The 12,673-nt window shown below is 44.9% G+C and overlaps 1 protein-coding gene across 3 annotated transcripts in view; it reads left to right on the forward strand.

Moving 5' to 3' along the window:
* The window catches only part of Smyd4 (SET and MYND domain containing 4), a 72,197-nt gene extending 61,190 nt beyond the window's left edge, over positions 1–11,007 (forward strand). The window contains exons 6-11 of one of the 3 annotated variants that reach the window (XM_045159266.1): positions 1,577–1,759; positions 2,287–2,450; positions 6,612–6,744; positions 8,339–8,461; positions 8,594–8,717; positions 10,048–11,007. In XM_045159266.1, coding sequence (XP_045015201.1) covers positions 1,577–1,759; positions 2,287–2,450; positions 6,612–6,744; positions 8,339–8,461; positions 8,594–8,717; positions 10,048–10,201 — 881 coding nt within the window. In that variant the 3' untranslated portion in view covers positions 10,202–11,007. Of the gene's footprint in view, positions 1–1,576; positions 1,760–2,286; positions 2,451–4,151; positions 5,077–6,611; positions 6,745–8,338; positions 8,462–8,593; positions 8,718–10,047 lie in introns of those variants that run through there. The other 2 variants (XM_004667850.2, XM_045159267.1) reach the window with 2 other exon arrangements.
* Positions 11,008–12,673: the final 1,666 nt, after the last annotated feature.

Raw genomic sequence — 12,673 nt, forward strand, 5'->3', positions numbered from 1 at the left:
CCCACTGTGCACATGTGCGTCTGGCTTACATGGGACTTGGAGAATAGAATGTAAGTCATTAGGCTTCACACACAAGCACCTTAACCACTAAGCCATCTCTCCAGCACTCCCTCCTCCATTTCTGTCCATCCCTTTGTTTACAGAGTCTCTTACTAATTCTGGAATATCCAGTTTTCCAGAGCCCTAGCAATTCTATGGTCTCTGCTCTCCACGGGACAAGGGTGATAGGTATGTGTGGCCATGTCCAGCTATTTTATGTAGATTCTGGGAAATCAAACTCAGGCAGTCTCAGACCTCCTGAGGCCCTGATGCTGGTGTAGGAAATACTGTTAATCTTACAACATCTCTCCAGCCCCTCTCGCTCTTTGCTGCCTGGTTTCCACAAGGTGAGCAGTCTCTTCCCACCACAGGCCCAAGTTACCCTGCACTGAAACCTCTGGAACTGTGAACTAAAATAAATTTTTCTTCCCTACTCCTCTGTTGTTATTTTGTTGTATTTGTTTTTGATTGATTTTTGAGCCCCTATCAGCTAGCTAGCCCAGACTGGCCTTGAACTTGATTCCTTGAACTTTATCCCCAGCCTCCCAAGTGCTAGGATACAGGAATGCAGCTTACCTTTCCTCTTTTTACATTGATTTTCTCAGATCATTTTTTTGTTTTGTTTTTCAGGGTTGGGTCTCACTAGCCCAGGCTGACCTGGAATTCACTATATAGTCTCGGGGGGGGGGGGCCCTCAAACTCATGGCAATCCTCCTACCTCTGCCTCCCAGGTGCTGAGATTAAAGGCGTGCGCCACCACGCCGGGCTCAGATCTTTCATCATAGTCACAGAAACCTAACACAAACAGAGGCCTGCTCATGAGTACAAAGAGTGCACAGGTGTCTGTAAGCTGAGCTCTGGTGGACAGCAGCCTTACTCCTGGAGGCCTTTTTCTTCCTTCCAGATTTTCAGTTGTGTAGTTAAATTGCTGGTTAACTGTGCTGCAAGGAGATTGTTTGGGACAGGAGACTGCCTTGGGGAAAGCTAGTCCAGAGAATTTGCTTGCATGAAAACTACTGCTGACTGACTGGTTTTCTACAAAGATTAGACAAGAGGCAGAATGCAGAAGTGTGCGTAAGGAAATGACTTTTTATACACATGTATAGAGTATTTTGTCCCATTAACAAACTAAAAACCAGTTAAACAAAAGTGCCTGGACTCTTAAAAACCTTTGGGAAGTCATCTCAGTTTGTATTGTTGTTTCTGTGTCCTTATGAACATTGTGAAGTTGTCTAGAAAGCTCCCTACTGATAATCCCTTTTGATTATTTTTTATAAATTCTGATCTTGGGATTTTTGGGTACCATACAGACATAATGGTTAGGTCCTAGTGGACTTTTCATGTGTTCATTCACTTTGCTTCCTGGGGACCAGCGTTTGCTATGAGTCATGTTCCATCCCATTTCTACTGGATCCGGCTGTGGAGCCGTGACTCAGATGGGCTTCAGGCCCAGCTGCTCAGCTCATCTTCTGAGGGCTGGATGACAAGACAGGGCTAATGTGCTGCTACATTTTTCCTTCTGTTCTTGTGCTTTCAGGGTCTAAAGAGAGCATCATTACGAACAGCAGGCAGGTGCGCCTTGCCACAGGCATCTTCCCCGTTGTCAGCCTCCTGAACCACTCCTGCAGCCCCAACACCAGTGTGTCCTTCACCAGCACTGCCGCCACCGTCCGGGCAACACAGCAGATTAGAAGAGGGCAAGAGATTCTCCACTGCTACGGTTAGCCAGCCCCTCAACACTGGCCTGCCCTTCTCCACCCACAAATGACAGGGTGAGCAGGAATGAGTAAGGGAGCAGGTGCCTCCACCTGTCCTCTGCTTGTGTCCTGGAAGAGGCAATGCATCCTTAGACATTACACTTCCTGCCATGGTAAGAAGTCTGTTGTGACTAAGCTACAGTGTCTCTCAATGCTTAATCCAGGAAAACTGCCTCTCCTGAAAATGGGCTACAACCACCTTCCCAGCTTCTTTTCCTTCTTGCCCAGCAATTCAGAAGCTTAGTTCAGTATCCACTTCCACCAGTGTTTTCTTTTGTTGGTTTTGCAATACTAGGGAATGAAACCCAACCTCACACATACTAAGTAAGTGTTCTACCACTAAGCCACAATCCCAGCTCAGTTACACCAACAGATGAGTAAAGATTACCTGCCACGTGATATGTGGGCCCCTTGGCCAAGCTCAAGGCTTGTATAGAAGGTCAGGCTCTCTTGCTGTAAGTAGCGGCTCCAAGCGCTCTCTCCTCCCCAGGACCCCAGGAGAGCCGGATGGGTGTTGCAGAAAGGAGGCAGAAGCTGAGGTCTCAGTACTTCTTTGACTGCAGCTGTGTGGCCTGTCACTCTCAGGAGCTCAGAGCAGCTGCAGAGCCCAAGTGGAATGCCTTCCGCTGTAACAAGTGCAGAACACTCATGCAGGTAAATCTTTCTTCCCCCTCTCCTTTGTGTGAGTGTGTGTTTTAAGTGTTCAGAGAAGTTTATTTTAAGCCGGCTGTGGTGGCGCACTCCTTTAATCCCAGCACTCAGAAGGCAGAGGTCAGAGGATTGCTGTGAGTTTGAGGCCGCCCTGAGACTACACAGTGAATTCCAGGTCAGCCTGGGCTAGAGTGAGACCCTACCTCAAAAAAAAAAGTTTAAAAATTTTATAGTTTTAAAAAAAAAGCAGTGAGAACACAGACTCCTCATGGAGGAGGGTCTCCAGAGCTGGAAGATCTCTATATTTGGCTTATTTGGGCTTTTTTCAAGATAAGGTCTCAGTCTAGCCCAGGGAGACCTCAAACTCATGGTGATCCTCCTACCTCCCCCTCTGGAGTGCTGAGATTAAAGGCAAGAACTTTCTTCTCCTTCTCTTCTGAACTGTTCCCTTAGGTCAGTGATCCAGCCTCCATGTTATTTGTCATTAAAAGGAACCATTAGAGCTGGTTATGGTGATTTAGGCCTTTAATTCCAGCCCTTAAGAGGCTGAGGTAGGAGGAATGTCAGTTCAAGGTCAACTACTGAATGGACTACTGAATGAGTTCAGGTCAGTCTTGGATAGAGTGAGCCCCTACCTTTAAAAAAGGGGGGGTGGTGGAGAGATGGCTTAGCAGTTAAGCGCTTGCCTGTGAAGTCTAAGGACCGCATTTCGAGGCTCGATTCCCCAGGATCCCATTAGCCAGATGCACAAGGGGGCGCACGTGTCTGGAGTTCATTTGCAGTGGCTGGAGGCCCTGGGTGCCCTTTCTCTCTCTTTCTCTCTGTCTGTAGCTCTCAAATTGTGTGTGTGTGTGTGTGTGTGTGTGTGTATGTGTGTGTGTGTGTATGAAAAAAAGGAGGGGGGAGGCTGGAGAGATGGCTTAGTGGTTTAGGTGCTTGTCTACGAAGCCTAAGGACCCAGGTTCAATTCTCCAGGTCCCATGTTAGCCAGATTCACATTGTGGCGCATGCATCTGGAGTTTTTTTGCAGTGGCTAGAGGCCCTGGTGTGCTCATTCTCTCTCTTTCTCTCTCTCTCTTTCCCTCTGTATCTAATAAATAAATAAAACAATAATTTTTTCTTTCTTTTTTTTTTTTTTGGTTTTTCGAGGTAGGGTCTCACTCTGAACCAGGCTGACCTGGAATTAACTATGTAGTCTCAGGGTAGCCTCAACTCATAGCAATCCTCCTACCTCTGCCTCCCAAATGATGGGATTATGGGATTAAAGGCATGCGCCACTACACCTGGCTTAACAATAAAAAAAATTTTAAACAAAAAAAAGGAGAGGCCTGGAGAGATGGCTTAGTGGTTAAGTCACTAGCCTGCAAAGCCTAAGGACCTAAGTTTGATTCCCCAGGACCCACGTAAGCCAGATGTACAAGGTGATGCATGCATCTGAAGTTTGTTTACAGTGGCTAGAGGCCCTGGTGCACCCATTCATTCTCTCTCTCTCTCTCTCTCTTTCTCAAACAAATAAATGAGGAGAACTTTTTAAAAAATATTTTGGTTTTGTTTGTTTATTTTAATTATTTAATTTTAAATATTAATATTTATTATTACATGGGTCCTGGGGAATTGTACCTAAGTCCTTTGGCTTTGCAGGCAAGCACTTTAGCTGCTAAGCCATCTGCCTAGCCCTGTTTTTTTGTTTGTTTTCTTTTAAAGAGGATCGGCTGGAGAGATGGCTCAGAGGTTAATGTGCTTCCTGTGCCAGCATGAAGACCAGAGGGGCCCTGAGTCTGCCCAAGTTCACATCTCCAAATCCCACATAAAAAGCTGGACATGGCCGTGTGTGCTTATAACCCCTGTACTGCCAGAGAGCAGAAACCTGAAAAATCAATGAAATCCCACAGGCTCTGGAAACAGGAAAGAGAGAGACTGTTTCAAAATAAGAGCAGGTGGAAGAGCAGTGGAGCAGGACACTTGACACTCTAGCCCACGGACCACCACAGGAAGCATATGGAGCACCACAAAGAGCATCACATGAGTGTGCCTACACCTCACACCATGTTACAAATGCCTGTGTGTGAACATGCACGTGCGCCCCCCCACACACACACATGGAAATAAATAATGAAAGAGAAACCATCAGTGGCTTGTAGGGCCAAGAGTAGCAGTATCACTTCCATTTTAGTAAATCATTCCCACATATTATCTGTCCTTACAAACTGTCAGAGTAAGGTTGGATTTAGTAATATTTTGCATATAAGTGAAAAAACACGCCAAGTCTAGCCCTTGAACTCACTTCATAGCCTAAACCCAAGCTGGCCTCAAAATCAAGATCCTCCTGCCTCAGGCTCCTGAGTAACTGGAATTATAGACCTGCCTGACCACTCCTGGCTTTCTACAGTCTTTTTGTTTCTTTGTTTGTTTTTCAAGGCAGGGTCTCCCTATAGCCCAGGCTGACCTGGAATTTACTATGTAGTCTCAAGGTGGCCTTGAAGTCATGGTGATCCTCCTACCTCTGCCTCCCAAGTGCTGGGATTAAAGGCATGCGCCATCATACCTGGCGCTTTCTACAGTCTTAATAAAATGATTTTATTGAGCTGGAGAGGTGGCTCAGAGGTTAAGACGCTTGCCTACAGAAACAACCTGGGTTTAATTCCCCAGCACCTATGTAAAGCCAGATGCACAAAGCAGTGCATACATCTGGAGTTTGCTTGCAGTGGCTAGAGGCCCTGGCACTTCCATATTCATTCTCAAACTCCCCACCACCACATATACACAAATGAATAAATAAAATATCTTGAAAATGATTTTATGCTTTCTTTTTTTCTCTCTCTCTCTTGTTTCTTCTCACTATATGTCACTCAGGCTGATCTGGAGCTTACTATGTTGCCTGAATTGGCCTCAGACTTGTGATCCATTTAACTGTTCTCATGTACTGATATTACAGGCATGTGCTACCACACCCAGCTTTATTTTATTTTATTTTTTAAAACTTTTTATTTTTGGGGGGGGCGAGGGGGGAAGAATGGCTGCACAAAGGCCTTCAGCCACTGCAAACAAACTCCAGACACATTGCCACCTTGTACATCTGGCTTACATGGGTCCTGGGGAATTGAACCTGGGTCCTTTGGCTTCATAGGCAAGCACCTTACCGCTAAGCCATCCCTCCAGCCCTTATTTTATTTTTTTTATTTTATTTTATTTTATTTTTTGGTTTTTTTGAGGTAGGGTCTTGCTCTAGCCCAGGCTGACCTGGAATTCGCTCCATAGTCTCAGGGTGACCTCCAATTCACAGCAATCCTCCTACCTCTGCCTCCTGAGTGCTGGGATAAAAGGTGTGCGCCACCATGCCTGGCTTCTTATTTTATTATTTTTAGGTAGGGTCTCACTCTAGCCAGGGCTGCCTTCAAACTTCCAGTGATCCTCTTACCTTTTCCTCCCAAGTGCTGGAAATTTTTTAAATTAAAGGAGAATGTCACCACACCCAGCTTTTAATTCATTATTCATAAGAGAGAGATAAAGAGACCCTAACAGGAAGAATGAGTGTGGGTGCACCAGAGCTTCCTGCCAGTGGAAAAGAACTCCAGACACATGTGCCATAGTACATCTTGCTTACCTGGGAGAATCAAACCCAGGTCATTAGGCTTTGCAGGAAAGTGCCTTGACTGCCAAGCCATCTCTCCATTGTGTGTGCATATGCATGCACATGTGTGCGTGTCAGAGTCTCTTGATGCTACAAATTCCAAATTCACACACCATCTTGGGTTCATCTTCACATGGGTGCTAGGAAATGACACCAAGGCTTTGCAAGCAAGCCCCTTTAGCCATTAAGCCATTTCCCCAGCCTTTACCTAGCTTTTTAGATTGGTTTTCTTTTGCCTTTTCTCTTTATAACCATTGGAGTTATGTTTGCCATCCAAAAACTTGTACTCAAAAAGAGCTGAGAGGGGCTGTCAAGATGCAAAGGAATCACAAACTCCATCCATTCTGTTCCAGAAATTAAATCTCTGGGCAGAATCATTTACTCCTTTCATTAAAATTGCTATCAGACCAAATTCACTCAGCCTTAGTTGCGTTATATTATTGCCAGAGTCTTTTCCCCTTCAGGTCAGTGTTCCTACAATATAAGCTCATGAAATACTGGTTTAGGAATAAAGACAGAATTGACTTCCACAGGGAGATGATGTGCTGAGCTGTGGCAACAGATCCTGTATGAAGTTCTTCCACAGGGACCAGCTAGTCTCTCACCTACAGGACCTTCAGCAGCAGGTTGCCTTAGCCCAGAAGCTTCTCAGAAATGGTAACCTAGGTAAGTAAGACTGACTCCTTGCTTTGGCTCTCTAGCCTTTTCCCTTTTATTTATTGTGCTATCATGCACTCAGGAATACTCAGTAATAATTGAAGAATTGAATTTAATTATCCCAGAACCAGCCACAAGATGGCTATATAGACCAGTGAGACCAAACCCTAACCAGCTCAGTTAGTCTGGAATCCTTGAAAAAGTTCAGATGATTTGAGCTGTTGCTCTCTGAGACATCAGATAGCTAAGTTCCACTTTGCCTTATGACCAAAGGGTTATCTAACTTCCATGAGCTTTGCCTAGTTTCAAGTTTAGTGTCATTTATTTTAACTCCTCAGCCTAATGACTTAACTTCCTAGGGTGGTAGTTCTGCCCTCATCAGAGCCAGTCTCTTCTAGAAAGCAGCCATGGATCCTGCTTTGGATTGGAGGTGTGGCTCAGTGGTAGAATGCCAGAAAGAGCTTTTCAGAAAAGGATTTGTGGAAGTTGGCATTGCCCTTGAAAAGTAGACCTTGACAATGTGTGAATGTATTTAACCTGTTTAGCCTAGATTGGGAAGTTGAGCTTTAGGCTAGATTTCCGAGGTAAGAGAAATGTGACACAGAAGCTAGGATTCAGCTCCGTTTGGAGAGTGCTGCCTAGCACACAGGAGACCCTGGGTTCTGTTCCCAGTACCATATAAAACTAGGCATGAAAATAAAAAAATAAAAAAATAAATAAAAAAGACTAGGCATGGTGATATAAGCCTGTAATACCAGCTCTCAGAATGTGGAAAGGATCAGAAGTTTGAGGCCAGCATTTGCTTTGTATATGATCCTATCTTGAAAAAGCAATGTCAATTAAAAATAAATTTTTTTGTTACTTTTTTTATTTATTTGAGAACGACAGACAGAGTGAGAAAGAGGCAGATAGAGAAAGAGAGAGAATGGGCACGCCAGGGCTTCAGCCCTGCAAACGAACTCCAGACATGTGCACCCCCTGTGCATCTGGCTAATGTGGGTCCTGGGGACTTGAGCCTCGAACCGTGGTCCTTTGGCTTCACAGGCAAGTGCTTAACCGCTAAGCTATCTCTCCAGCCCAAAAAATAAATTTAAAAAAAATAAAAGAAAATAGGGCTGGAGAGAGATGGCTTAGCAGTTAAGGCGCATGCCTGAGAAGCCTAAGGGCCCAGGTTTGATTCTCCAGGTCCCACATAAGCAAGATGCACATGGTGGTACATGTATCTGGAGTTCATTTGCAGTGGTTAGAGGCCCTGGAGCTCCCATTTTTGCTCACTCTCTCTCTCTCTCCCTCTTTCTGTCTGTAACAAATAAATAAATAAAAATAAATCTTTTAAAATGACAAAAAGAAAGTAGAAACATGACCACAAGTGGACTGTAGAGTTGGCTATATTGGCAAATGGATGTTGGGACCCAGAGTAAATGTGGAGTGGCATCACCTGGCACCTTTTTCTACTGAAATCAACAACTCTATTAGCATGCTGTGAGGCGGTGACAATCAAGGGTGACAAGGGAGCTTCCACAATCAGCCCAGCTGGCACAGAACTTGAGACCTGGGTTCCCACGTCCAGGCCTGGGTTTGTGTAAGGTGTTTTTCCTTTGAGTCATAGAACAAGCCATTCTACAGTTGTTGGGGTGCCGTCAAGATGCTGAGAGCTTCCTGTCTGCCGAGCACACCATGGTGGGGGCAATAGAAGATGATTTGGCCCAAGCCTATGCTGCCTTAGGTACGGACATGTTTTCATTTTCTGCCTTATCTATTTGGTTCTCTGTCTAAACCAAGGCTGCTTTCACTTCCTGAGAATTCATCCATGGCTGACTGTGGTTCTTGTCTGGAATAAGATTTTCTTTTCTTGCAGGAGACTGGCAAAGGTCTGCCACCCATCTGCAGAATAGTCTCCAAGTGGTTGAGGCCCGCTATGGGCCATCCAGTATTGAAATGGGCCATGAGCTCTTCAAACTGGCCCAAATCTTATTCAATGGGTATGTCTCCCTTTTCCTAGCCCTTTGCCAGGGCACATACTGTTCCTCTTTTCACTAGGTACAGCTGTGTGTGAGGTTTTTTCCGATGTGCTTTTAAGCCTGATGAAACTTCTTTATTCCTCTTTAAGACAGGTCTTGGCCTTCTGTTTCACTGACTGACTTGAAGCTTTAGAATTTCCTCCCAAAAGGGGCTGGTGAGGTAGCTCAGAGGCAGGATGCTTGCCTAACATACACAAGGCTCTGGGTTCTATTTCTGGCACTTCAGGGTCCTTGGAAAGGCTCCTTCTTGAGATGCTCCAGTGAGCTGGGCCTGGCATGAGAGTTTCCTCCAGAGATGTGGGGAAAGCTCGTAGATCTAAAGTGAGCTTGCCAAGCAGCGCCACCACCCTCTAGCCTACATTCCCTCACATTCCTGTCTGCTTAATCACACCTCCCTGCGTGTTCATTTCCAGCACCTTCAACTCTAGGGGCTCTGCTTTTTCCCAGCTTGCATCCTATTCCTTTTAAAGCAGTTGTTTTCAACCAGAATGGATTTTGCCTTCAGATGGCATGTGATACTGACTGAAGACAATTTTGATTGCTGTGACGTCAGTTGCTACCAACATCTAGAAAATAGAGGCCAACTGGACATATTTCTAAACCTCCTGTAGAATGAAGGACAGTCTCCACAGTAGTTACCCAACTTGTCAGTAAAACCCTGCTTTAAAGGTTAAAGGAGTGGTCTGGGTGGTAGCTCAATAGTAGAGACTAGATTCCATCCCTAGCACTATACAAAAAAATGAACAAATAAACTGAGCATGGTGGCACATGTCTGTGATCCCAGCACTCGGGAAGTGGAGGTGAGAGGATCAGAAATTTAAGGACATCCTCAGCTACATAGAAGCTAGCCTGGGCTACATGAGAACCTGCTGAGAGAAAAAGAGGGAAAGGATGGAAGGAAAGAAAAGAAGGGAAAGCAAGGGGAGAGAACAAGAGCAAAGTTAAGCTGATGCCTCACCCACTTTTGCCACTGAGATCTTTGGACATTCTCTAATTCCAGTAGTTCTTTATAAAATTGTCATTGGTAGCCGGGCGTGTTGGTGCACACCTTTAATTCCAGCAATCACTGTGAGTTCAAGGCTACCCTGAAACTTCATAGTAAATTTCAGGTCAGCCTGGGCTAGAGCTAGACCCTACTGTGAAAGAAAATTGTCATTGGTGAGCATTGGTATGAGAATGTCTTTGAAGATTAAACCTAAAATTGTGTCCTCCACAAAGGGAGTGGGTCTTCAGTGAACATCTGCTTGACTGGCCAAGTGCACTGACAACCCTCTTCCCTCCCTTGGTTCAGGTTTGCAGTACCTGAGGCTCTGAGCACCATAGAGAAGGCAGAAACGGTCCTCTTGGTACACTGTGGTCCTCAGAGCGACGAGATCCAGGAGCTCCAGGAGATGAAATCCTGTTTATTGGACTTGCCACCCATTCCTGTGGGGCCTTTGGTATAGCCTATATGATGATCTGTCATCACAAAGGGCAAGACTGACCCACAGACCCGAACTTAGTGTGTGACAGCAAGAAGGACTCCAAACCATGACTACTGGAGAGACACGCACCTGTTCTGATGGATGTTGCTTGAAGTAGTTAGCAGTCCTCTAATAAAAACTCCAGTCCTCAGGGAAGACTGGCAACTAGTACCTGAAGGCTGTTCTCCAGGTGGCTGCATGCTAGCCTGGGGTTTAGGCTAGATTCCTTTTTTGTTTTTTGAGGCAGGGTTTCACTCTAGTCCAGGCTGACCTGGAATTCACTCTGTAGTCTCAGGGTGGCCTCAAACTTATGACGATCCTCCTACCTCTGATTCCAGAGTGCTGGAATTAAAGGCGTGCGCCACACCATGCCTGGCTCTAGATTCCATTTCACTAAATGATGAGAGTCTATTTTCCATGGAACATTTCCTATGGTTTCTAGTAGTAATGAAGTGCTATGTACCACTCCAATGGGAACTTAAACTCCTAGTAGTTGTAGTATTGTATTTGGAAAATAATTATGCTACTAGAAATCACTATGGCTTTTACCCCAAGAGACACACATTCCACTTAGAGTACCCTGCTTCCTCAAATCCCTCACTAAAACTGGGGGAGCAGAACTTGACAGCACACCAAGAAATGCGGGGCCGCTTTATTGCTGGGCAGTTTGTTCCTGGGATGGCAACTCGGTATGTTTCCTTTCAGCTTCCACTCCTTATTCTCTGGTTTCCATTAACTCATCTTGTCAGATTCGTGGTGTAAACACTAATAAAATCATGACTGTATAACACATGCCTCCTTTCTGAGTTCTGTTTGTTGGCAAACCTGAAAATAGACTTACTGACCTTTTGTTCTTCCTTTCATCTTTCTTTCTTTCTTTTGATAGGGTCTCAATATGTAACCCAGGCTGACCTCAAACTCCCCATCCTCCTGCCTCAGCCTCTCAAGGTTCACATAGCTTTACAAGGAAGTGCCACCATGCCTACCTAGCTTTAGACTACTTATTTCTGACAGATCACCTCAAGTTTGTGCAAGAAATATAGACGAAGCCAGGCATGGTGGCATATGCCTTTAATTCCAGCACTCAGGAAGCAGAGGTAGGAGAATTGCCGTGAGTCCGAGGCTACTCTGAGACTACATTATGAGTTCTAGGTCAGCCTGGTCTAGAGTGACACCCTACCTCAAAAAAAAAAAAAGAAAGAAAAGTAATATAGGCAAGGTTGGAGAGATGGATTAGCAATTAAGGTGCTTTCCACAAAGCCTAAGAACCTAAGTTCCATTCCACAGGACCCACATAAGACAGATGCACATGCTGGTGCATACATCCGGAGTTCACTTGCAGTAGCTAGAGGCCCTGGCATACCCATTCTCTCTCTCCCCCACCCACCTCTCTCTCACACAAATAAATAATAAAATATTTTTAAATAAAGAAAAATATAGATGGCATGAGTACAGAGAAGGATCCAGGAGGCAGCAGACATACTGATTAGATGTTGGGGATATTGCTCACTGTAGAGTGTGTGAGGCCCTAACTTTGATCCCCAGTAGCCTTCCCCCAATGCCGAGGAGATGGGCATCACTGTGGTTTCAAAGGGAAGAGAGGATGGTGGGGATGGCTCTCCTCACCCATGAGGATGTGCAGCAGTGTGTGTGCCCTGCCCCTGTCCCAATCAGAAAGCTGTGGGGTTTTGAGTCTGATCATTATCACTGGTGACCAAATAGTGGGGATGTGTTAGTGAGAAAGAATGCCAGGTCTATATACACTGCTATTTAGAGCTTGCCCACCAGGTCATACCTAAGAAATGTCTATTGGTTGCCATGGCATTACATTTAGGGAATGAATAGACTAGAAGATGTCTGCCAGCATCTCCAGGAAGTTGAGTGTTTGGAATACAGTTAACATTCAAACATTTATTGAATGGAAATGGGAAGAGTTTGGTCCCTGCCTCTGTAAATAATTCATTGTGGCAAGGGAGTGACCAGCAAGATTTTTTGGTAAAGCTTTCTCAGGAAAAAAAAAAAAACAAAAAAACCTGCAGACAATTCTATAATTATTCCATTCCAAACTTTTGACAGATTTCATATTCCTAGAAAAGGCTTTATTATGCCAGGCATGGTGGCACATGCCTTTAATCCCAACACTCAGAGGCAGAGATTGGAGGATCAGTATGAGTTCAAGGCCAGCCTTAGACTACATAGTGAATTCCAGTTCAGCCTGGGCTAGACTTGAGACCCTATCTCAAAAAAATAAAAGTAAAATTAAAAAGGCCCTGTTAAACTTTGTAAAATAAGTACTCTTCTCTAAAGGTTATTTTTTTAGAATTTGACATAGCAGATCCCATATATACTTATTTGAGAAAGAGAGAGACAGACAGAAGCAGAGAGAGCATGCATACCAGGGCATCCTGCCAGTGCAAACAAAATCCAACACATGCACCAGTTTGTGCATCTGGC

Source organism: Jaculus jaculus, chromosome 9, assembly GCF_020740685.1.
Source record: "Jaculus jaculus isolate mJacJac1 chromosome 9, mJacJac1.mat.Y.cur, whole genome shotgun sequence".
Classification (NCBI taxonomy): domain Eukaryota; kingdom Metazoa; phylum Chordata; class Mammalia; order Rodentia; family Dipodidae; genus Jaculus; species Jaculus jaculus.